This window comes from Peromyscus californicus, unplaced genomic scaffold, assembly GCF_007827085.1.
Source record: "Peromyscus californicus insignis strain IS unplaced genomic scaffold, ASM782708v3 Scaffold_3__1_contigs__length_106647218, whole genome shotgun sequence".
NCBI lineage: Eukaryota > Metazoa > Chordata > Mammalia > Rodentia > Cricetidae > Peromyscus > Peromyscus californicus.
In genome coordinates, this window is record NW_026294551.1 from 6813152 (window position 1) to 6838758 (window position 25607).

At 47.2% G+C, this 25607-nt stretch overlaps 1 protein-coding gene across 1 annotated transcript in view; it reads left to right on the plus strand.

Moving 5' to 3' along the window:
- Grb2 (growth factor receptor bound protein 2) overlaps positions 1 to 24389 on the plus strand; it is a 71436-nt gene extending 47047 nt beyond the window's left edge. Inside the window, exons 3-6 of the mRNA XM_052756323.1 lie at positions 7514 to 7611; positions 17932 to 18054; positions 21930 to 22098; positions 22590 to 24389. Of these exons, the coding sequence (XP_052612283.1) occupies positions 7514 to 7611; positions 17932 to 18054; positions 21930 to 22098; positions 22590 to 22775 (576 nt within the window). The 3' untranslated portion in view covers positions 22776 to 24389. The remainder of the gene's footprint in view (positions 1 to 7513; positions 7612 to 17931; positions 18055 to 21929; positions 22099 to 22589) is intronic.
- The last annotated feature ends 1218 nt before the right edge of the window (positions 24390 to 25607 follow it).

Consider the following 25607-nt stretch of genomic DNA (forward strand, 5'->3'; position numbering starts at 1 on the left):
GGAATAGTAAATAGATCGGATGCAAAACCAGTTCAGTTGTGCACCGTAATGCCTGGACATTGGTGGTCCGTGCTGGACTGAACCCAACTAAGTGGGCTGCTTAGGAGGGTGCCGGTTGGAGAAGAAACATGTGAAGCATGCTTTTGCCAGTAGGAGGCTAGGAAGCAGGAGCTTTTCCTCTCTCCTTTCTGGACTCCCTCCTTTCTTTATTTGACACCATTGCATAATTACCTATTTTAGTGAATAGGTTTTTAAAAATTGTTTAGTAAACCAGGCAGTGGTGACACACATCTTTAATCCCAGCACTCTGGAGGCAGAGACAGGTGAATCTCTTGAGTAAGAGGCCAGCCTGGTCTATACAGTGATTCCAGGACAGCCAAGACACAGAGAAACTCTGTCTCGAAAAACAAAATAAAAATGTTTAATAAAACAACATAGTTTGGGGAGAAAAACCTCTGTAATTACATACAATTTTATCAATACCAAGATCAGAATGGTTGGTTTTTTTGTTTTGTTTTAAATTTCATCAAGTGCCTGGCCTGACTGAGAAGTGGCTCAGCATGTTCTCAATGAGTTGTGGCCTTGCAGCAGCAGTCCCAAACCATTCAGAATGGAGAGTACCCTGATGGGCAGACAGTAGGTGGTGACCTTTGTGTATTTAGTGACCAGATGGAGGCTTCTGTGGAACTGGGGACCTTTTTTACCTAGTATCTCTAAATTCATTCTTGCCTGACACTTCATAGTGAGCCCCAAGGTGTTGTGGATTCCTCCTGCACCTTTAATCCCAGCACCTAGGGCAGAGGCAGCAGGATCTGGAGTTCGGAGCCTATTTATGGAGACATAGCAAGACTGTCTCCAGAAGAAAAGAAGACGGTAAAGAGGGAAGAAAAACACGGAAAGGTTCATAGTGGCTGTCTGCAGTGTGGGTGTGTTTCCTGGCCTGGCACACGGGATAACAGGCCGCTTAGCAAAGATGTTTCCATGCTGAGCAAAACCTGCAGCAGATGGACGTGGTGATTTCAAGGCACTTACTCAAAGTGCTGGTAGTGAATCATTGTGGCTCAGGACTGAGTCAGTACCCGTGCAGACAGCAGGCCAGTGAGCATTCTCATCCTTTCTATGTAATAAGTGACAGCAACTGGAAGGAACTAACTTTAAATAGCTCTCAGGACTTTTACCCTTGTGAGCGGCCAATAGAGTTGGCTTTTAAGGGTTAAAATCTTTAAAAAGTGTATTTGTTTTGTTCTCTTGAAAGTATTTGGTGGATGAGGCTGGGGAGATGGTTCAGTGGGTCAGAACACTTGCTGTGCAAGCTCAAGGACCTGAGTTCAAATCCCCAGCACCCACATAAAAGATTAGGCATGGCTGTGTGTGCCTGTAACCCCAGTACTGGTCAGTGGTGACAGTAAGCTTGGGGTTTGCTGACCTGCCAGGCAGCCTAGCCAAGACGGAGCACTTGTGATTCCGTAAGAGACCCTGTCTTAAAAGAATAAGATGGCAGATGATAGAAAAAGACATTAATTCCCTCCTGGCCTCCACTTGTCTGTGAGTGTAAGCGAATGTGTGCATGCGCACGCACACACGATAACTGTCACTAGATCTCATGGTAGTTTTCAGTATTGTTATGTTGAGGTTGCTTAATTGATTAGCTCGTCAATACCTGGATTGAACTTCTGATGTTAAATTTCTACAATTCAAGGACTAGCTGTATGTGATAGTCTTAGTTTTTATAGATTAAGAATTTAAATGGTGCTTGGTTTTTTATTTTTGGTTTGATTTGGTTTTTTGAGACAGGGTTTCTCTGTGTAACCCTGACTGTCCTGGAACTCTCTCTGTAGATCAAGCTGGCCTCAAACTTACAGAGGTCCGCTTGCCTCTACCTCCTATGTGTTGGGATTAAAGTCAGGAGGCGGAGGCAGACGGATCTCTGTGAGTTCGAGGCCAGCCTGGGCTACAGAGTGAGTTCTAGGACAGGCACCAAAGCTACACAGAGAAACCCTGTTTGGGGGGGGACACACAAATAAATAAAAATAAAGATAAAAATGTTACTTGATAACAAATGCTCTTACAGGGGTTGTTTCATAGGTTGGTGAGATTGTGAGCAAATTTTCAATTTATTTATTTATTGGGGGCATCCAAGTCCCGCAGTATATGTGGAGGTCAGAGGACAACCCATGGGGGTTCCTTCTTTCCATCATTGGGTCCTGAGGATAGAACTCAGGCCATAAGGCTTGGCTACAGGTGTCTTTACCCACTGAACCATCTTGCTGGCCAGTTCTAACTTTTTGTTTTGTTGTCTTGTGTTTTTCGAGACAGGGTTTCCCTTTGTAGCCCTGGCTCTCTTGGAACTCACTATGTAGACCATGCTAGCCTCGAACCCAGAGAGCTTTCTGCCTCTGCCTCCAAGGTGCTGGGATCAAAGGTGTATGCCATCACTGCCCAGCTCAGTTCTAACTTTGGATTGAGGTGTAATACACAGCAAAATTCACTCGTCATAACTGAATTTCCAGAAACAACACCAGGAGAAGATGCACACAAGGCCCACTGTGGTGTCCCACCGTGTGCCCTCTCCTCTCAAGTGTCTTCCTGATTGGGCTGACAGTTTCAGAGTCTCTGTAAAGGGGAAAAAAGAGCCCTCCCCTGAAACTGGTTCTTCTTCCTTTTACAGTCTCATCTCTTGATCTGTCGGCTTCCGTTGACCGAAGAAGTGCTTGTGTGTGTGGAGGGGTGGGGTTGGTCATAGCTACTGAGTCAGAACGCGAGGGGATGGAGAAAGGCCTGACAGAAAGGCAGCTGTGTGGTGATGACTGGAGAGATTCCTTGGAATAGTCAGTGGAGCTGAATGTGGGTTGGTAAGGTCACCTGTTGGGAGGAGGTGATAGATGAGCAATCTCTTAAGTGCCTTCTGCAGGAAGAGGGTGGTAGAAACAGATTGCTTGTTCTCAACACTCAGAACAAGCCCCTGGACTTCAGCGTAAGGGGCATGAATGGTCAGCACCAACACCTCCAGTGCCTTGGGTTACCTTCACTCCACTTTCAAACTTCCTCTTAGCCTTTGCTAGCTTGTTTGTTCAAACTTTGGAATAAAAGTTAATTTGGGGGCTTGGTGGTAGTGGCACATGCCTTTAATTCCCACACTCAGGAGGCAGAGGCAGGAGGATCTGTATGAGTTCAAGGCCAGCCTGGTCTACAGAGCTAGTTCTAGTTCCAGGACAGCCAAGGCTACCCAGAGAAACCCTGACTGGGGAGTGGGGGAGTTAATTTGGAGCTGGGCATGATGGCACTACATAATGAGTTCCAGGCAACCCGGGCTATGTAGAGGGACCCTGTCTCAAAAAACAAACAAAAGTTAATTTGGTGGGCTAGAGAGATGGCTCAGCAGCTAAGAGTATGTACGTATTACTCTTTTAGAGGACCCAAGTTTAGTTCAAAACACCCACATCGGGCAGCTCACAACTGCCTGTAATTTCAGCTCCAGAGGATCCAATGCCTTCTGGCCTCTAATGCCACTTACCCTTAAGTGCACATGCGTGCACTTAGACACATTGTTTGTTTGTTTTAATTATCTCTCTCGCTCTCATGTTGATGAGTGTTTTGCCTGCATGTATGCGTGTGCATCACATTCATACCGGGTGACAGCAGACTCCAGAAGAGGGCACTGGATCCCCTAGAACTGGAGTTACAGGTGGTTGTGAGCATCCATGTGGCTGCTGAGACAAGTCCTGTGGAACATTCATAACCACTGAGTCATCTTTCCAGCCCCCAAAAGTTAATTTTTGAGTTATGTTATTCTGGTGTCGGGCTTCCCTGTGAAAACTGCTGTATGTGCAAAGCAGGAAGTCCTGACCCCCGTCTCCCAGGTGACACTCCTGTGCTTGCCCCCAGCATAGCCAGCCTGTTCTTAAGTTCTAGAGTACAATCACAGAGTAGCACCATGGCTGTCTAGCATTCCCAGATAACTAAAAGTGTAGCCATTCATGTGCCAAGCATCGCATTTCCCTGCTGTCTGGGAGACGGAAGTGTAAAACGCCAGGTGATGGTTTGGTGCTGTAGAAAACCATGGCTGTAGATTGTCTCCACACATGGGGCTCCCTTGATATCGTGCGCTGGCAGAAGGATACTTCTTAGGGGGCTGGCCTCTGTCTTGGTAAAGATGGCAGTGAGAACTAAGCTTCTGGGACTCCTGGCGTGTCCTGGTGTCTGGTTTCTACAAGGCTGCTGGGTGCAGTCACACTGTCCTTTGCTAGGTGAGTCTCTTTCTCTTCTCTTTTCTGTTGCACAGTTGCACAAGTAGGTCACAGCCAGTGCCTTGTCAGCCTGGCTCATCTGCTTTCCACGAACTCCCGAGTGTGTGGGTCACCCCAGCAGCTCTTGCCCAAGCTTGCTGACTGCTTTGTCATTACTAGAGGGTGCTCTTTCACGAGATACTTGGGAGACCACATTGTTCTTGAAGCCCGTATTTTTGGTTGATAACAGTACTGGCCTTAAGCAATTAAAAAAACAACAAAAACAAAAAACAAAAAATAAACTGGGCCTCCTCTCATGGGCTATTGAGAGCTCTGTGCTTAAAAAACGGGCACTGCAGATAAGGAGCCTCTTATTCCCAGTCCCCTGTCCTGGGTGTGCCTATGTGAGCAACGAAATGCCTCTGCTGGCCACTACACAGGTCAGCATTTGCTAATGGGGGCTTTTAAATTATGTGTCCTACATAGTAGATCATCAGGATCTTTAATAAAGTGTGAATGATTTCTCAAAGACTTTAGTGTGTGTGTCTGCGCGTGTGTGCACCTGTGTGTATGTGCATGTTCCACACATACGCAAATGCTCTTGGAGGCCAGAAGAGGACATCAGAACCCCTGGAACTGGAGTTACAGGCAGTGTGTGAGGTGCCCTGTTTGGGTTCTGGGAATCAAACCTGGGTCCTCTGTAAGAGAAACAAGGGCTCTGTGACACCTGTCCAGCCCCTGCTTCTTGTTTGTTTGTTGTTTGTTTTTTGAGACATGGTTTTTCTGTGCAGACCTGTCTGTAGACCAGGCTGGCCTCAAACTCACAGAGATCTGCCTGCTTCTCCCTCAGAGTGCTGGATTAAAGGTACTCTGTTCTCTCTTTGTGCCGTGGGTTCTGGAGCTCCAGCTCGGATCAGGCTTGCACGCCAGTCACTCTCGCCCGTCTTGCCAGCCCATAGATGTTTGTTTACGGAGAATTTTTCAATTTGGTTATGGTAGCTAATGCCTCTTAGTTCCAGCATACGGGAGGCTGAAACAAGATGGCCCCTAGTCTTAGACCAGCCTGAGGTTCACAGTTCAAGGCCAGCCTAGGCTATAAACCCCATCTCATAAAAACAAATAGAAATCTGTCCTTCCTGCACTACAGGTCTATGAGCCTCTTGGGAATTTGAGGCTGCCTCTTTGAGTGCTTATTGTTAATTTCTTAGCTTTTGTAAAATTAGCCGTGTTGGCTTTTGTTTTGTTTTTTGGGGGGACAGGGTCTCACTATGTAGCTGTGACTAGTCTGGAACTTTATATAAAACTAGGCTGGCCTCAACCTCATAGAGATCCGCCTGCCTCTGCCCCCTTAGTGCTGGATTAAAGGTGTGAGCCTGGCCCTCGTTTTCATTTTCATACATACATCTAAAGCCAGTGACTGTCACCTGTAGCTAGAGGCTGGCCGGCATGGCAGATAGGCAGCAGCATGATGGAGCTCCTCAGCCTGATGCCCTTGTTGAGGAGTGTGTGATCTCTGTTGCAGCTGACAGGTTGTTGCCCTTTTGATGTTTCATGTCACTTTAAAATGTCAACATGCAAACATCAGCCGTGTTAGAGCTTTCTGATTGCTGACTTGACTGACATTCAGCGTCTCAAAGTCACTTTGTAAAAACAAATCTTGCAGACTTCCTTTAGAACTTCATTGTGCAGTGTGGACTAACCACCAGTTTTAGTCAGCATTTCCTTTGCTCCCCATTTTGAAGTTGAGCTCACTTCTGTATTTCCTCTTGCTTCGTCATTTTGGAGACAGGGTCTCACTGTGTACCCCATGTAGACCTCAAAACTTTGAACAACTTCCTGCTTCTGCTCTGATTGCTGGAATTAGAGGTGGAGACCACCACACGTCTTCTGCATTTTCTTTTTTAATACCAACCTTAAACCAGGCATGGTAGGTAGTACACACCTTAATCCTAGAACTTGGGAGATGGAAGATTGAGAGTTCAGACCAGCCTGCTCTACAAGATGGGACCCAATCTCAAAAACAACCAAAACAACCCACATATGTGCTTGTGATCGTAGCACTTGGGTGGTGGAGGCAGCAGGATCAGAAATTCAACATCACCCCCACCTACCAAGTTCTGACTTAACCTAGGCTACAAGAGACTGTTTTTATTATATATATCATTAGTTCCAGCCTAACCTAGACTATAGGATGTAGCTAGAGTTTTCCTGCCTGGCCCACAGTCAGGGCAAATCTCTCTCACCCGCCAGTCCCACAGCCACTCAGACCCAACCAAGTAAACACAGAGACTTATATTGGTTACAAACTGTATGGTCGTGGCAGGCTTCTTGCTAACTGTTCTTACAGCTTAAATTAATCCATTTCTATTAATCTATACCTTGCCACATGGCTCGTGGCTTACCGGCATCTTCACATGCGGCTTGTCATGGTGGCAGCTGGCAGTGTCTCTCTGACTCAGCCTTCCACTTCCCAGCTCTATTCTCCTCCTTCTCCCGCCTACACTTCCTGCCTAGCCAATGGCCAATCAGTGTTTTATTTATTGACTAATTAGCAACACATTTGCCATACAGAACATCCCACAGCAATAGGAGACTTGTTTTTATTTATATTTATAATACTAACTTTATGCCCTCTGCCTTTCATTGGAAGTCTGGAATTTGTTCCGAGTCTTGGGCCTGAATTGTGTGCGTTAGTCTATCCAGAAGTGCCTGACCTGAACACAAGGTTGGAGGATTTGCCTGCCTGGTCATTAGAATGGTTTCCTATACACTGGCCCCTGGTTACACCAATGAGCTGCTTGGTTGTGGACTCGTAGAGAGGCTGCTGGGAACCCAGCATTGGGAGTTTGCAGTGGGCTTGCAGAAAACACTAGAATTTCTCTCTCTGCAGCTTGCTTTTCTCTCCCAGACTGCAGTCTTGTTCAGTTTCTGTGGAGCTGGGTCCCTGTGCTCTGATACCAGTGTCTCTGTCTCCTAGAGAAACCGCTTAAGAAAACACTCATCTATTATGCCACCATTCCTTCTGCCTTCCCTCTGAGGTTTTAATTCTAGGTGTTGAAAAAGAAGCCTGAACTTTCATTGCTCAGAAGTTTCTTTTTCTCTCACTTTTATAGTTTAACATATAATGTTGGCTGTTGAAGTTAAAAAGAATTCTGATTAAAAAAAAAAAAAAAGAATTCTGATACCCAAATAAGCCTTCCACAAACCTAGAAGACATGACTGTGGCTGTACTTATGAGAGTGAGAAAATGGTTCATTTTTTTTTTTCTCTTGTCCTTTATTTTTCAGGTTTTGAATGAAGAATGTGATCAGAACTGGTATAAGGCAGAACTCAATGGGAAGGATGGCTTCATCCCCAAGAACTACATAGAAATGAAACCACATCCGTAAGTTGGACTCAGGTTCCCTAAGCAGGGGTCTCACTTACTTGTCCCAAGTACCGGTTCGGATTTGGATTACTGGAGGTGAGACAGGGTCTCACTATAGCCTTGGCTGCTCTGTAACCAGGCTGACCTCACAGAGACCCACATGTCTCTGCCTCCCTAGTTCTAAACCATGTGTATATGCTGCCTCAGCCTCCCGAAGTACTGGGGTTACAGCCATGCACCACCATGCCAGGCTTCCAAATACTGTTGTTAAGATTTAAAATGGAGCTGGGCAGTGGTGGCACACGCCTTTAATCCCAGCACTCGGGAGGCAGAGCCAGGCGGATCTCTGTGAGTTCGAGGCCAGCCTGGTCTACAGAGTGAGATCCAGGAAAGGAGCAAAGCTACACAGAGAAACCCTGTCTCGGGGAAAAAAAAAAAAGATTTAAAATGGAGCCCGCAGTAAGATGTCATGGTGCATACCTGTGATCCCAACACTTGGAAGGCAGGTAGGTGGGTCACAACCAGACAATATCTCAAGAACTAAAAGTACAAACAAAATAAAGAGCATTGGCCAGACATGGTGGTACATGACTGTGATACCAGCACTTGGAAGGCTGAAGCAAGAGATTTGTAAGCCCAAGGCCAACCTGAGAGCTACATAGAGATCTCAGGACTAGCCTCAGCTACATAGTGATTTCAGTGCCAGCCTGGGTTACATGGGGATTTCAGAGCCAGCCTGAACACACCAAGAACTTATTAGAGAACTAACCAAACAGAAAAGATGGCTGAGCTCTGCAGGGGTGGTCCAAGGCCCAGCTCAGTGTAGTTATGAGGTAAAGCTGGTTTCTAGAATCTCTGAGAGTCAAAAGTTTTTTTGTTTGGTTTTTTTTTTTTTTTAACAAGTTCCTAATTCTTTCTCATTGAGACTTTTAGGGGCCCGATTCATCTCATGATTTCATATGTTTTGAGTTTTGTTTGTTTGTTTGTTTGTTTTGAGACGGGGTATCTCTATGTTATTTTGGTCCCTGTCCTGGATCTCGCTCTGTAGACCAGACTGGCTTTGAACTCACAGAGATCCGCCTGGCCCTGCTTCCCAAGTTCTGGGATTAAAGGTGTGCGCCACCGCCTCCTGGCCCTGTATGTTTTGAGTTGTACAGAGTTCTTAACATGTGGTTTTGTGCCAGTGCACTTGATGACCCATGGGATAGTGTCTTTATTGTCTCAGCATTGGCTCTTCTAAATGTTTCTTTTCCGCCGGGCGGTGGTGGCGCACGCCTTTAATCCCAGCACTCGGGAGGCAGAGCCAGGCGGATCTCTGTGAGTTCGAGGCCAGCCTGGTCTCCAAAGCGAGTTCCAGGAAAGGCGCAAAGCTACACAGAGAAACCCTGTCTCGAAAAACCAAAAAAAAAAAAAATGTTTCTTTTCCATCCAAAGTTCCCATTTCAGAGAGAAAGAAGGAGCTAGTTTCTCTTCCAGGCTGCAGACATTGAACGCTGATTTCCCCTGCTCCTTCCATCCCCTACAAGGAACATTTTTAGTTTTCTTCAGAACCCTACCCGACCGGTGTTGCTTGTGTCGAAGTGTGGCATGGTGGCATCTTGGTCTTGTATGATGCACTCAAGAGCAGTCATTTGCACACCTTGTAAGTCCGAGGAGCCCAGGCTCTCAGCACGCAGACTACAGTGCTCTGGAGGGTCTGTTGGTTTAATGCTCAGTGTAAGACTGTTGGGTGCCCTGCTCCACCTGGAACAGTCCAGGGGCCCCTCTACCCATGATCACCACTCTCAAACAACTGTCCTTTTTCTCTCCCAAGTACTGGAGCAGAGGTGACATTGTATTGCTTCAGACTTCCCCAGATGCTGGAGACATCCTCTTCCATGTGTCCTGGAGCCAGCGGGGTCATCTGACTCATTCTTCTTTAGTCTACAAACGAGGAAAACTTCTGGTGTTTTTGCTCCAGTGCTAGTAACTTAGGAATGCAGCACTCTCTGTAAAGGCTTCCCAGTGCCAAGAAAGAAAAGAAAGGGCGGCCTAGAGCCATAGACCAGCTTGTCCCCACACATGTGGTCCTTGTGGGTGACTGATAGTAACTGGGCCAAATGCCACAATGGACCCAATCCTGAGTCTCATCTCAAAGGGTGATTTTTTTTTTTTCTCTCTTCTTCGGAATTGCCTCCACAAAGCTGTCAGTTTAGTTCATGCCTTGGTCTGTGAGTCCTTACAGAACGTTGACATGTGACCCGGCTACAAGGTAATGAGAAGGTATGAGCTGCAGTTAACCTGCCCCTTAATGAAATCCACACAGTCCTGGGGAAGCTCTTAGAGATAATATCCAGGCAGCACTAGCCTAGAGATGCAGAGTATGATTGCCTGCAGGTGATCCACGGAGGATGTTGATGCTACCAGGAAAGATAGGGGCGCCTCAAGGAAACTCCTTTTACTGCAAGGACAGCTGGGCATCTCATAATCTCATAATGTTATTTAGATATCCCATGGGGTGATTTACAAGATGAAGAAAGGTCTCATTTGTATATTTTTCTTGCTTTTGTTTTTTGGGCAAATATGTAAGTTTGGTTTCTACCCAAAAGATTTTAGGTTCCTTGGAAAATTAGGTTGGGCTTCTACTTTTATCCATTGTAATTTTTTATTTTATTTTTTATTTTTTTAAATATTTTATTTATTGTCTATACAGTGTTCTGACTGCACACCAGAAGAGGGCACCAGATCTCATTATGGATGGTTGTGAGCCACCATGTGGTTGCTGGGAATTGAACTCAGGACCTCTGGAAGAGCAGCCAGTGCTCTTAACCTCTGAACCATCTCTCTAGCCCCTCCATTGTAATTTATACCTTGCTTTTTGATTGGTTTTTTTGAAACAGGGTTTCTCTGTGTAGGTCTGGCAGTCCTGGAATTCACTCTGTAGACCAGGCTGGCCTCAAACTCACAGAGATTGGCCTGCCCTTGCCTCCCGGGTGTTGGGATTAAAGGTGTGCACTACCATGCCAGGTCATACTCTTACAGCCTTTTAGTTGTAGTTTTTTGCTTCAGGAAGTTGTGTGGGTGGGCACATCCTGGAGATGGAGTGGTGGGGAAGACCCTTGATCAGTCATACAGCCTGTGAGTCTCGTCCATGTAAGTCACGTAACCCTGTACTCTGGTTCCTTTATCCATGCTCCAAACAAACCATGCTCCAAACAAACCCTTGCTCAAGAAGTGTCTGTGCTGGAAATGGTGGGGCACACCTTTAGTCCCCGAACTTGGGAGGCTGAAGCAGGGGAATCTCTGGGAGTTCAGAGCAGGTCTACAGTGTGGAGGTCAGGTTAGCCAGGGCTGCAGAGTGAGACCCTGTCTAAAAAAAAGAAAGAAAGAAAATATAAAAAGTGTATATGAGGAAAAAATAGGGGATTGGAGAGATGACCCGGTGTTTGAGACCACTGGCTGATCTTCCATCACATCTGGGTTTGATTCCCAGCATCAACATCCTGACTCACAGCCATCCATAACTTAAGTTCCAGGGAACCCAAGCTCTTTTCCGGCCTCTGAGGTCACTGGGTATTAGGCACACATGTGATGCTCAGACACCTATGTGTATAAAATAAAAATTTTTAAAGAAAAAAGAAAGACAGAAGATCAGTAGTCAATTTGTAAAGGGTTAGATTTTGAAAGTTTTAGATTTTTAGTCTTGGTGGGCCACGTTCGTTACTTTCCTATCAAACGTTTTTTCTTTCTTTTCTGCCCCTCCCTTGGTTGATTTCTTTCTTTTTGAGTAAAGGCCTTACTTACCATGTGGCCCTGACTGACCTAGAACTCCCTTTGTTGACCAAGCTGACCTTAAACTCAGAGAGATCAGCCTGCCTTTGCCTTGCAAGTGTTTGTGTTGAAGGTGTGTGCCAGCACACCTGTCCTGCTTTCTTTAAAAACAGTAAATTGTGCCTATGTCTGTGTGTGTGTCTGTGTTTGAGTGTATGTATGGTATGTATGTGTGTGAGCCCACAGACATAAAGGGGCATCGGTCCTCTGGAACTGGAGTTATAGGTGGTTGTGAGCCACTAATGTGGGTGCTGGGAACTGAACCCAGGTCCTCTAAAAGAACATTAAGTGTTCTTAAACACTTAGCCATCTCTGCGCACACGCACGCGCACACACACACACACACACACTTTCTTTTCCTTCTCTTCTTTCTTTTCACCCCCCCTTTTTTTTTCTTCCTGGGAATTGAATAGTAGGCATGCATTTATCACTGGACTATGCCCAAAGTCCACTAAAGTTTATGCTTTGATGACCCGTTAGGGCTGGGCTTGCTTTATATACTCAAGGCCCTGGATTCCACCCCTAGCACCATAAAAATATTAATTTTTAAAAATAAATAGAAACTGTACAGGCGTGTGGTTTATGGTAGTATGCTTGCCTGGCACTTCTGAGGTGCTGGAGTAGGGAGGAGGAAGAGAGGTGTGGTGGTGAGTGCTTGTCTCTCCCAGCATTTCAGAGACTAGAGTAGGAAGATGGCAAATGCAAGGCCACCTGGGGGCTGAGAAGCCTGATGATGGCCTGAGTTCAATCCCAGATCCCAGGGTAGAAGGAGAGAACTGACTCTCCACAGTAGTCCTCTGACATCCACAAGTGCGCCATGGCATATGAGTACCTGTGCATACATTATATTAATGTGTAATTAGTAAATTTTTTTTAAAAAAGCCCAGCTTAGGTTTACATAGCAAGACAGCTCAAATTGAACAGTTGGGTTGTGGGCCAATTTAAAAAAAAAAAAATTTGGCCTGAGAGCCATGGTTCCCTACTGCTCTGATGGATCAGGAACAAAATCATCCTGAATACAGTTGCTTCAGATTATTAAATAAAGATGGGGCCGCCCTCCTTAGGAAGGTCTAGTTGCTCTCACTAACTAGGACAGCCCCTGTCGTGCTTTACCCTTTCCCCATTACCTAAGAGTTTGGAGTGGTAGGTATCCGAACCTGCAATCTCCTGAGGTTAGGGAGAAGTATTGGGAGTTCAGGGCCAGCCTGGGCAATTTAGCAAAATGAAAGGTCCAGGGGTATTAACTCAGTAGTAGAGCACCTGACCAGCATGGATGATGTCCTAGGATCAAATCCTTAGTGCTTTAAATAACTACCTAACTAGAAAGCATCAGCATGATCTGCTGGCCTACTTGCAGGCTGACTGAAGGAAAGTCAGTGTCCCTCTGCTCTTCGCTCTGCAGAAGGAATGAAACGTTCAGGAGCCTTTCTCCAAGTCTGTGAGTGTGCTGGGGAAGGCTCCTGGTACAGAGTGCTTCTGTGACTTTACGGGCTCAGTTTCCACCACGGTGCTGCCAAGTATTGCTTAGTGTGGCACCACAGTGTGGTGTAGCAGAAGCCAGCTCTTCCCCCCCCCCCCCCTTTGTTTGGAGAGAAAGGACAGTCACATAATAGAGTGCCAGCCACCTAATGATGCATTTGTGTCCACATGAAGACCAACAGTACAAGTTGTGTGTGCCCAGCGGATCCACACACGATCTTCATAGTAAGTGCATGTGGGCAGAGGCCTATGGCATGCTATAAATAATACACTGGAAAATACATCTCTCCTCCCCCTTGGCTTCCTTGCTTGCTATTTCTAGGGTAGTACAGACCAGTCTTTTTAAAGATTAGCAGAACATTTGTCTGTAGGCATGCAGTTATACATAAATATCACCGTTGAAAGGAACCTGTCAGGCTCTCTATAGCTCAGTGGTAGAGGGGACTAGCCCGGCATGCACAAGGCCCAGGCTTCTGCCTCCAGCACTGCAAACTGTAATACTTTTTATTGGGTTTGTGAATGGCCTGTGAAAGTAGAGAGTCTAGAACTGGATGCTGTGAGCTGTTCCTCCTGGTGTGTAGAGTCTTGAAACCCTGTGTACTTGAACCAGGAGCAGATACACAAGAAGTTTTTGATCAGTGAAATGGTTTTCAAACTGATGCTTCCTTCTGTTTTAGTTTTTGAGACCGGGTTTCGGTATGTGACCCAGACCAGCCTTTAAGTTCCCATATTCCTTGAAGTTCCGGTATTCCTTCTTCCTCCTCCTTCCCAGTGCTAGAATTACAGGTGTGTATCACCACACTCAGCCTGACACTTTATTTCTTGATGCATTTGTTTTGTAGAAATTTAGATTAGAAGCCGGGGTAGTGGTGGCGCATGCCTTGAATCCCAGCACTTGGGAGGCAGAGGCAGGCAGATGTCCATGAGTTTGAGGCCAGCCTAGTCTACAGAGCTAGTTCACAAAGAAATCCTGTCTCCAAAAATAAAAATAAAACAAACAAAAAAGTCCAACTAGAGAGTTGGGCCTGCTGCACAGGTTTTAATCCAAGTACCCTTGAGACAGGAGAATAGGAGTTGGAAACCAGCTAGTCTACAAGACCCTATCTAAAAAAATTAGCAAATAAAATTGTACTTGCAACTTAGAGTTCACTACAGCTTTTTTTTTTTTTTTCCTGAGACAGACAGGATTGGTCTCATGTAGCCCAGGCTGGCCTCAAAATCTCTAAGTGGCGAAGGCTGGCTTTGAAATGCCTCTACCTTCCAAGTGAAAGAATTACAGGCATGTGCCATTATGCCCAGCACTAATATTTTTTAATCGAAAATAAAATGGTGTCTTTTTTTTTTTTTTTTGCTGGCTTGTTTGTTTTTGTTTTTCAAGACAGGATTTCTCTGTGTAGCCCTGGCTGTCCTGGGACTAGCTCTTTAGACCCAGCTGGCCTCAAATACAGAGATCCACCTGCCTCTGCCTCTGAGTGCTAGGATCAAAAAGGTATGCACCACTACTGCCCAGCAGTACTTAATTTTTTTTAAGTGCATGCTTGGTGGCAGTATCTTAGGGTCCAGGAAAGGAGAGAGAGGGCGGCTGTTGAGAACATTTGCCCCTTCCTAGTGAGTGTGGGGTGAGGGCACAGGCACTTTTCGTCGTCCCAGACGCTGCTGCACACGTACAGTAAACCCCTAAAGTACCAGAGACCACAGAAGGTGGCTGCATCCTCCGAGCTTCCTGGTCTGGTAACAGGGAAACACAGTTTCCCTTGTGTGGCCTGCTCACAGACACCACAGGATTCACTCTCCAGCATTTGTAGAAGCAGGGGTGTGTGTGTCTCCTCAGCCTGGCATCAGAGCGTGCAAAGTGAGAAGAAGGTCATGAAACAGATTTGGGTGCATTCAGATTCATCCAGGCAGTTTTTGGGGGCGCCCCTCCTAGCAGCTCCGTGTCTTCTAGCTAAATTTTAGTTTTAGTCTGGCAGAATTTTTTGAAAATATCTTGCAGTATGACTGTTTATAAGATAGCCAGAGCCAGGCATGGTGGTGTGCACTTTTTTTGTGTAGCTTTGCGCCTTTCCTGGAACTTGCTTGGTAGCCCAGGCTGGCTTCGAACTCACAGAGATCCGCCTGGCTCTGCCTCCTGAGTGCTGGGATTAAAGGCGTGCGCCACCACCGCCCGGCAGTGTGCACTTTTAATCCCAGCACTCAGGAGGCAGAAACAGGCAGATCTCTGTGAGTTTGAGGCCAGCCTGGGCTACAGAGTGAGTTCCAGGACAGATAGCCATGAGCCTTGCTTGTGGCAAATTCCTGTAATTCTCAGTACTTGGAGGCCGAGGTGGACCAGACATGAAGTCCTGTCTCAAAACAAACATCAGCCTTGGTGGCTTACACTTAAAATTCCACCACTTGGACAGCTGTATGGGAGTGGGAGAGTTCAGAGCCAGCCAGCGTGGGCCAGAGACTTCCAGGACAGCATGGGCTACCATATGAGACCATGGCTCAGCAGGGGAAGCACTTGCCCCAAAAACCAGACGACCTGAATTTGATCCCTGGAACCCACAAAAAGGTGTTAGGCCAGAACCAACCCTCCAAGGTTGTCTTCTGACCTCCACGTGTATATACAGTAATTTTCAGATTATAAGTTAGTTTTCTGTGACAGTGATAACATCATTTTTGTAAATTTATTTTATTTTATTTTATTTTATATGTATGGTTGTATTGCCTATGTGTATGGCCCTGGTACTGGAGTTAGAGATGGTTGTTAGCTATGATGCTGTTAGGGTGCTGGGAACTGAACCCATGTCTCTGGAAGAAAAGCCAATGCTCCTAACTGCTGAGCTGTTTCTCTAGCTCAGAATAAAACATTTAAATGATTATGGAAGTGTAGCATGAATCTTAAAAGTTCTTATTAATAAAATCAAACCTGAGGCCAGTTATTGGGGTCAATGCTGGTAGATCAGAGACAGAACACGCCACAGCTATCTCACCTTGCCAGTTCCTCAGCTGGTCCTGTTTCCTCAGACTGGAAGCCTCTGAGTCCTCATCCAGAATGAATGTCAGCTGAACTGCTGCTAGAAGCCTGAATGCTTAACCAGCCAAAATGCTTTTAGTTTCTGGTCCTCACGCCTTATAAACCTTTCTGCTTTCTACCACCACTCCCTGGGATTAAAGGTTTGCTTTCTGGGATTAAAGGCGTGATGAGTCACCATACCTGTCTATATCCTTGAACTCATGGATTTCTGCCTCTGGAATGCTAGGATTAAAGGCGTGTGCTATCACTGCCTAACTAGTGGCTTTTCTGTTCTCTAACCCCAGATAAGTTTATTAAGGTACACAATATTTTGGGAAACACAATACCACATGGAAGTTAGGTTTATGTAGTTTAGCTGCCAGGGTCTTGTCTGGCATGCATGAGGCCCAAGGTTCAGTCCCCAGCACCACATAAAACCAGGGACGGGGTGGGACACACCTGTGGCCAAGCCCTCCATACAGGAAGGTCAGAAATTCTGGGCCATCATCCTTTCCATAGCAAGTTCTAGCCTGGGAATCCAGAGTAGACTCACTACTGCACAAAAGAAAATAGCAGACCTCGATAGTGTGGTACACTCATATAGTCCCAGCACTGGGAGGTGGGGCTGAAGAATCAGCAGTTGGAGTCTAGTTTCACCTACATAAAGAGTTTGATAGAGACCCTGTCTCCAAAATATTAATAATAGTTAGCAATAAAATGAAGATTTGTAACTATAATAGACTGTTTGGTACTGTTGTGATTATCAATTGCATACTAAAGAATTCCAGTTACCATCTAAGGTAAGGTAGGTCTTACTTAGCTGGTGTGAATAACAGCTTTGCTTCCTCCCCCTCCCCCCTTGCTGGTACTTAGTAAGAGGCACTGATATAGCCACCCCGCCCCAGCCTTACTTTTGAAACATAGTAAAATATTGAAGATGATCTTCACAGTCCTCTCTGTCCTAATTAGTGATGGTTTTCATTTGAAATAGCTAGACGGCCATGACCTCGACCTTTTTTTTTTTTTTTTCCCTTCTCTCTTGTTTATTTTTCTAACTAGCTTTGCTGTTTTTGTTTGTTAGAAGACAGGGTTTCTTTGTAGCTTTGGCTGTCCTGGAACTCACTTTGTAGACCAGGCTGGCCTCAAACTCATAGAAATTCTCCAGCCTAGTCTACAAAGCTCCAGAGAGTTTCAGGACTGTTAAACAGAGAAACCCTGTCTCAAACCACCCCCACCCTCACCCCCCAAAAAAAAGAAAAAGAAAGAAATCCGCCTGCCTCTGCCTCCAGCGCTGGAATTAAGGGCGTGTGTAATCACCACCACCCAGCTCTAAGTAGCTTTTCTGTGTGTAGTGACTTGTGATGTTCCTGATGCTGTTTGGTTTCTGTTTGGGCTTTTAGGTGGTGCTGAGACTCAGACTCAAGGCCTTAGGAATTTTAGGCAAGTGTCTTAGCACTGGGTAGTGTGTCATCCACCCCGACCCTCTGTCCCTCTCGGGCCTTTCTCCAGTGCCTGTGAAAGCTGCACCCTCAGCTTGTCCTGAGAGAATGGCCTCCAGTACCGACAAGAGTCTGCTTTCTCACACGCCAAGCCTCCCTTTGGGCTTTAGCAGAAGAAGCCTTGCCTCCAGCTTCTTCTGGTCCTTCCAAGTCCCCCCTGCACTCCTGTGAAATGGCTTCCCAAGAGCCTCTCTCTCCCCCTGTCCTTCATCAGCCCTGTGGCAGGACTTTCCTGGGTGCTTTTCCGATGAGTCAGTGAGGGGCAAGGGGGGAGGGGGGAGCGGCTTTGGCTTCAGAAACCTGTTTCCAGGTGACACATTTGGATAGTCTCCTCTAGTCTGATGAGTGCCTGATGTAGAGGGTGGAGTGGATGAAGCTGCTTGAAAGCGCATCTCTTAGGAAGGCATGAGCCAGAGTGGGCCAGTGAGCCTTACAGGAGATCTGCGGGTAAAGAGCCTCCTCCTCCAAGAGCTCTCCTTTTTACTTGTGAAACTGTACAGCCCGTTTCTTTGTGGGGAAGCAGATGTTAACCGACTTGCCTTCCTTCCTTAGGTGGTTTTTTGGCAAAATCCCCAGAGCCAAGGCAGAAGAAATGCTTAGCAAACAGCGGCATGATGGGGCCTTCCTAATCCGAGAGAGTGAGAGTGCCCCTGGGGACTTCTCCTTGTCTGTCAAGTAAGTATTTCCTGCTAGAGTTGCCCACGGAAGCCTGCTGCCATTGGCTGACAGGCAAGGCTCTGGGAACATGTTACACATCTTTCCATGAATCCTAGTGTTTGGCTCTAAAGCCTGGTTGTAGCAGATCCAAGTTTTAGGTTCCCAGTGGCATGAACCTTCAGGAACTGACTGGCACACACAGGCAGTTCCTGACCCCGGCAGCCCGTCCCTGCTCCCTCCCTGCCTTCAGTGCAGCTGCTGCCCTCTAACAGGATGGCACATGCCATCCCAGCCCCCGGTGCTGCTTACCTGGACCACATGCTAGCTGAGGCTTTGACATTACTTGAAAAGGTTGCCATGAACCGAGTGGGGTGCTCTCAAAAATCCAAATAGGTGTTAGGCATGGTGTGCCTTTCTCCCAGCACTTGGGAGGCCAAGACAGGTGGATCTCTGTGAGCGCCAGGCCATCCAGAGTTCTGTAGTGAGATCCTTCTAAGAAGGAATGGCTTTCCATAGATTTTTGGTCATCTTTTTCTAGCTGATGTGTTACTGCAGAAGCCCGCCTCAAAAAGTCTTTTCAGTCACTTCTTTTTCAGCACAGACTTACTCTGTATGTACCTCAGGCTATCCTAGAACTTGCTGTGAAGCAGAGACGGTCCTCAAATTGATGGCAGTGTGCCTGTCTCGGGCTCCTGAGTGCTGGGTGACAGGCAGGAATAGCTAATCCACTTTATTATTTGTCCATAAGGAAGGCTTAGGAACCCAGTGCCTCTAATCCCAGCACCAGGGAAGAGAGAGGACAGACTCCTCAGGAGTTGGTTTTCTCTGCTACCTTGAGGGACTGAGGTTTAAACCCCACTTGTGAGGTCTGTGCACAAGTGCCTCTACCCGCTGGGCGGTGGTGGCGCACGCCTTTAATCCCAGCACTCGGGAGGCAGAGCCAGGCGGATCTCTGTGAGTTCAAGGCCAGCCTGGTTTCCAAAGCGAGTTCCAGGAAAGGCGCAAAGCTACACAGAGAAACCCTGTCTCGAAAAACCAAAAAAAAAAAAAGATGTGACAAGTGCCTCTACTCACTGAACCAACCCACCAGTCCTGCTGTTTTCTTTTAAATACACTGACCAGGGTCTCACGAAATTGTCCATACTGGGAGCTAGGGTGTAGCACACGCAAGATCTGGGTTCCATCACTAGTATCACGATAAATGAGTGAATGAATGACAGGCTGACCTTGAACTTGGAATCTTCTTACCTTCACTTTTCTGTAGTAGGAATGGCAGGCCTTTAATTCCAGACACTAGAACAAAGTTGTGTTCTTTGTCTAAATGGAGATCTGAGAATTTGATAAATAAATGAGATTTGATGCCACAGAATGTTTTTTACAGTATTTTTCTTCTTTTTTTGTTTTGTTTTTTCAAAATAAGGTTTCTCTGTATAGCCCTGGCTGTCCTGGAACTTTTATCTGTAGTCCAAGCTGGCCTCATACTCGGGGATCACCTGTCTGCCTGCTATGTGCTGGAATTAAAGGTGTGTACCACCACACCTGGCTTACAGTTTTGTTTTGTTTTTCCAAACCGAGTGTGAGAATGGTTTCCTCTTATAAGCAGGACTTTTGAAGTTCTTGATTGAACACATGTAGGTACGGATCTAACAGAGCATCATGGGCTGGGTTTGTAAAGTTAGCATTTTTAAGCTGCTCAGTAGCTTGTATGCTGTCTGCTTTCCTGGGTCTCTCCTGCCTGGAGTAGCAGTGAAACAGCCTAGGAAGGAGGAAGAAGGAATTAGTCAGTGGGTGGTGACTAGACCCAGCTCTGTGCATGCTCCTGCGGAAGACACGGGAAGACCAAGCTGTTTCCTTCCATAGAGGAATCTAAACCTAGAACGGTAGAAAGAATGCTTGCCGTGGGGGGAGGGGGTCCTCGGGTTCCATTGCTAGCAGCAGCACTGCCTACAGCTGGCTGTAATCCAGGAGGCAGGAGGATCATAAGTTCTAGGTCAGCCTGGGCTACATGAGACCCTGGCCAGTGACATGGCCCAGTGAGTAAAGGTGCTTGTCATCTAACCCAGTGACCTGCAATTTGTCCCCAGGACCTACATGGTAGAAGGAGAGAGTTGATTGCTTCAAGTTGCCCTCTGACTCCACGGCCACCCCACCCATGCACACACATGCATATATAGAGAAATGTAATTTTAAAATCAAACAAAACTTAGCCAGGCGGTGGTGGCGCACACCTTTAATGCCAGCACTTGGGAGGCAGAGGCAGCTGGATCTTTGTGAGTTCGAGGCCAACCTAGTCTACAAAGTATATTTCAGGACAGCCAGGACTGTTACACAGAGAAATCCTGTCTCAGGGAAAAACAAAAACAACTTTTGAAGAAGTTAATGTGTTGTCACTTTAGGAATAAAATAAAGCAGGGGTGTGGGGGTGTGGCTCAGTTGGTAAAGAACCCACAATGTAAACATGAAGACCTGAGTTAGGATCCATGGTGTAAAAGCTGGGGGAGAAGAGAGAGAGGTAAATCCCTGGAGCCCAGGAGCCAGCTAGCCTGGCCGAACCACTGAGCTGCTGGTTCAGTGAGAGAAGGTGGCAGAGAGGCTCCCAACACTGACTTTGGTTTCCACACACATGTGCGTTCACAGCCCCAGGAACGTGCACACAGAGGGGAGGGGAGAATATGAAATACTGCCTTTCCTACAAGTGTCTTTGCAGAGGGCTGCGTCACATGGCACAGTCTCCGAGATAGGGCACTAGTTTCAAGATCTTCAGAGTCTGGTTAAAAAGATGTGGTAGAGGCGACCCTGGCTCTCGGGGACTCTGCGCTCTTTGGATCCTGGATCCTCGGTCCTCTTGAGGCTTTGCCAGCGTGTTTACTTCTCAGTGAAAACATCATGAGGTCATCCACCTGCTTTGGTCTCGCTTTCCTCCATTTCAGTTACCAGAGACCAACTGGAAAATCCAGAAACAACTCCTAGATTTTAAACAACTTCTATGATTTCATATTGCTGTAATCATTTCAGTGAAAATTAAACTTCATTGGATTATATGTGTCTAGAGGGGAGAACGGTGCACTATCTGGGTTCCCTATCTGGTTTCAGGTTTGCCCCATGTTTGAAGCACTTAGTGCCCTGCGCTCTCTAGCTTGACGCTCAGTGCTGCCATCTGCTGGATTGTCCTTAGAACTGCTTCACCTTCTTTAAGCCTTAATCTGAAGGAGAAACTCCTGGAAAAAACGTGGAGGCTTGGCAGTGTCCAGGCTGAGTGACTGTCTTGTCCAGATGTCACTGGGGCAGATGCCCTGGGAGTCGGCCAGTATCAGTCAGTCACACTTGATAGCCTTGTTCACTAGTGCGGAAGAGCACGTTGTCCAGTGCTAGAAGTGTTTGTTTCTTCATGTTTGGGTCTCATTACCCTGAGAAGGAAAAATAGAGCGACAGCTCCTCAATGGGAAGCATGGCTTTGGTGGCACACCTGTAATACCAGCCCTGGGGAGACTGAGGCAGGAGGATTACCATGAGTTCTAGACCAGCTTAGCCATTTAATGAGCTCAAAGCCAACCTGAACTAGTGTTTGAATGTCACGTGGCTTTTTTAACCGTTAAAGCAGATAAAGCTGTAACTTCATTAATGGCCTGTGTTAGATCCACAGGCACCTTCCGAGTGAAAGGAGTGGGTGGACTTCCCTTCCTTGAGGGTTGTTCCTGTGACCAGCAGTCAGGAGGGGTCTAGAGGAGGCTCCCAGGATGGTCCCCACTCTGTCGAAGATTCGGGTTGCTGTGTAGCCATTGTATCTCCAAGCTCTGATTAGCCACACCAGACAGAAGCTCCCTGGACACTTGCGGGTTCAGGACAGCCTGCGGAGCCCCGTGGCTGCCTCATGCCTCTTCTCCCATCCTCAGGTTTGGAAATGATGTCCAGCACTTCAAGGTGCTCCGAGACGGAGCTGGGAAGTATTTCCTGTGGGTGGTGAAGTTTAATTCTTTGAATGAGCTGGTCGATTACCACAGATCGACATCCGTGTCCAGGAACCAGCAGATATTCTTACGGGATATAGAACAGGTGCCACAGGTAAGCCAGAGCTCTGGGTCCCTTCCAGCAAGTGAGAGGGGCTCCTCAAGCACGGAGGCCCTAGCAGGGCCTCCACAGCACCTCCCTGTGCATCAGGCCACCCTTATCCACACTGAGGGTCTGTAGTTGGTAGTCAGGTGGTTTTGCCACCAGAGGGAAGTGCTTCCAGCCCTGGCAGCCTGAGGAGGGTGTCTGCTCGCACCCTGTCCCTTACTGCAGGAGTTTGGGTCATGACTGCTTTGCTGTGCAGGCTATGTTGCTGTTTCCTGTTATCTTAATATGGCCCTCAGTGACCTAGGTGTCCTTGGTACATGTACCCCTGTGGTTTTAGTAAAGGATTACTCCAAACCCACCTAGGACTTGGGGACAGGTAGGGGAGAGGAGGAGGATGCTTTGGGAGGGGAGGTTTGCGTGCGCTTGCTCGCCTGGGAACAGTCGGCTTACAAGGCAGCCGGCAGCTCAGAAATGCCTTTTCTCTGCTTCTCCTGCAGCAGCCAACGTACGTCCAGGCACTGTTTGACTTTGACCCCCAGGAGGATGGTGAGCTGGGATTTCGCAGAGGAGACTTCATCCATGTCATAGATAACTCGGATCCCAATTGGTGGAAGGGGGCCTGCCACGGGCAGACCGGCATGTTTCCCCGAAATTACGTCACCCCAGTGAACCGGAGTGTCTAAGAAGCAAAAGAGATTATTTAAAGAAGTGAAAAGTTGAGACCATTCACAAGAATTACACCCACATGCTGCCTGTCACAGCCTGTGAGGGAATGCAGAACACCTGGCTGGGTCCTGCTGAGACCCTCTCACTTAGGTTGAAACTTCGGGGGGTGGGAAGGGGTGTTTGATTTCATAATGCCAAAACTTAACCTATTGAATTGAATTACAGTTTTTATTACAGAATCTCACCGCTGCTCTGTTTCCCTCCTGTCCTTCTTCTCATCCTTCCTTTCCTGCCCTTGAGTGCATGACGTTTAAGGCCACACATATAGTCCCAGCTGATGCCAATAATAAAAGAAAAGAAACCAAGTGGGCTGGTATTTTCTCTATGCAAAATGTCTGTGGAGATGGATGGACTAAAGAGCTGTATTCTTCACATACAAGGGGCGGCCAGGGCACCTGGGGCCCTTGGATGGGCATCTGCTTCCAGCCCCAAGCCTGGAGCACTCCATCAAAGTTGGACTTCATAGGGAAGGAGGCACGATGCCCACCTGTGGTTCCTGAGGCACACTGCAGACCTGCGCCGCCTCCCACTGTCTCCCTTCAGGTGTCACCAAGATGTTGTTTTTCATAGTGCCTTTTTTCTTATTTCAAGGGTGTTTATGAGTGGTGTTTTCCTTTTTTAAATAAGTTAAAGACAGTCCTGAGTAGTCTCCTATCCTGTGTAAATACTTTCCTCTCAGGGCAGGGGAAACAGGATAGAGAAAGGAGCCGGTAGAAGCAGGGAGTGTGCTATTCCCCATCTGGATGGGCCAGAGCTCTTGGCAGACTCAGCTCCCTGGCTCCGATCTCAGTTGTGGTCTGCCCTCTCTATGCCTGGAGCCCAAGTGTCAGACACAAAAGACGAGGAGCAGGAGGCACCCAGACTGCCCTCCTTCGGCCATCACAGGCCTAGCCTTGGGTGGGAGTTGAGAATATGGCGCTTCATTTTTCTTGCTCTTAGAATTAGATCCTCACTCCAATTGTGTATTTTCCAACCCGCCCAAGAGTGCAAATAGCAGGGTTGTGGGTTGGTTGTGTTTCCAGCTGTCCTGCTGCCCCATCCCCAGAAGCCTTGTGCGATGGGAAAGACAAGACCCGTGCAAAGCTCTTCTGTCTCCGTGAGCCTTCAGCCCTCTCTAGTCACGTGCCTGTACACCAGTCTCTCCGCCCAGACTCCTCTCCACCCAGCCACCTCCCCACAGCAGACACAAGGCCACTCCTAGACTCTCCCTTGGAGTTGGTGGTGGCCTTGGGCTGCTGGACTCTTCAGGGTGGGTCTCCCCTGGACTCCGTTTTGTGAGATGGACCCAGCCCTGAGGCGGCCTTCCGGATGGATCGTGTTCCCGCCCCTCCTGGTTCTGCTGCTTCTTTCCCTGCTGATGATAAAAATAATCTCTGGAGTTAGACCTGGGCCATTTGATTGTTTTATTTTGGAATTGGTGTATATCATGAAGCCTTGCTGAACTAAGTTTTTTGTGTATATATTTAAAGATCAGTGTTTAAATAAAAAGACCTATGTACTTATCCTTTAACTTCTGCGGATAGCATTTGGTAGGTAGTGATTAACTGTGAATAAACATACAATGAATTCTTCACTGTGCATCTTTATTTCTCCCTGAGAAGGTCTTTGTTTTATAGACACTGTCTCTCTCACTATGTTGCCCTGGCTGGCCTGGTTCACCTACCTCTGTCTCCCGGGTGCTGGGATTAAAGGATGGAAGTTTGTTAATACAGGCTGGCATACCTAACCTCTATGATTCTAGGACAAGTGATACAGTTCATCATTCAGAAATGGGTTTAGACCAAGAGCTGGCCTTATAAGGCTTCTCCCCCCTGCTGAAGGTATAGAAAGGCTGATCTCTGAGGAAGTAGCTGAGACACATTGACCATGGCTGCTTCTAGAGTGAGACAAGGCTGGTAACCACACATATGGGCTGTGACACAGCGAGGGTTAATGGTTGAACTAGAGAAATCACATTGAGCAAACAACCTCTGTTTTGGTGTCACAGCTAGGGAGTTTCTGGGTGTTGTGCCTGCCCACCCTACCATGCAGACTGGCTCACTACCTTGAACCTGAGCAGACATTCCCAAGATTGGCTGGCAGAAACTGGCATCGCACTCCATTTGTGTCCTTGCTCATCTTGACCCTGTCCTCGTTTGGGGTCTTCCTTTTTTCCCAGTGCTGGGAACCCAGAGCCTTACACTTGGCTAAGCAAGCACTCTACGACTGAGCTGGGTCTCCAGTCTCAGCCCCCATCTGTTCAGTGGCTTCAGAGTTTAGCATCAGGAGGAATGGTAAAATCAGCCTTCGGGTGATCGTGTTGAGTCACAGATTTCCTGATCGGTATTTTCCCACTTCTCCTGTGGATCAGATTCCTAGTGAAAGTGTCTGTGCTCAGTGCTGCTCCCCTGACCAGACATCTACCAGGATCAGCTCGGCTGTGCCTCGTGGTAGAAGTTAGACTGGGCAAGGTCTTGAGGGTACCACTAGCCAACCTGGCCTATCACATTGGCCCTCTCGGTCCCAAGACTCCAGCATACACCCAGGAGTTAAGTGTGAAATGAGATCATGAGGGCTGTGATAGCCAAGTACTTCCAGCCTGTGTTGTAGCACCAGTCAGCTGTCTTCCTCTTGTCACTTGTCCCCTGAGCCTGCTTATAGGCTAGGTGACCTTCAGGCCCAAATAACTTAGGAAAATTCTTAAGATAGCTAGAGGGGAGTGAAGGTGAGTTTCTATGAATATCTTCAAAGTACTGAAAATATGCTGCATCTGCCTGTTGTGGGGTTCTCCAGGTCTGAGCCCCAGTTTA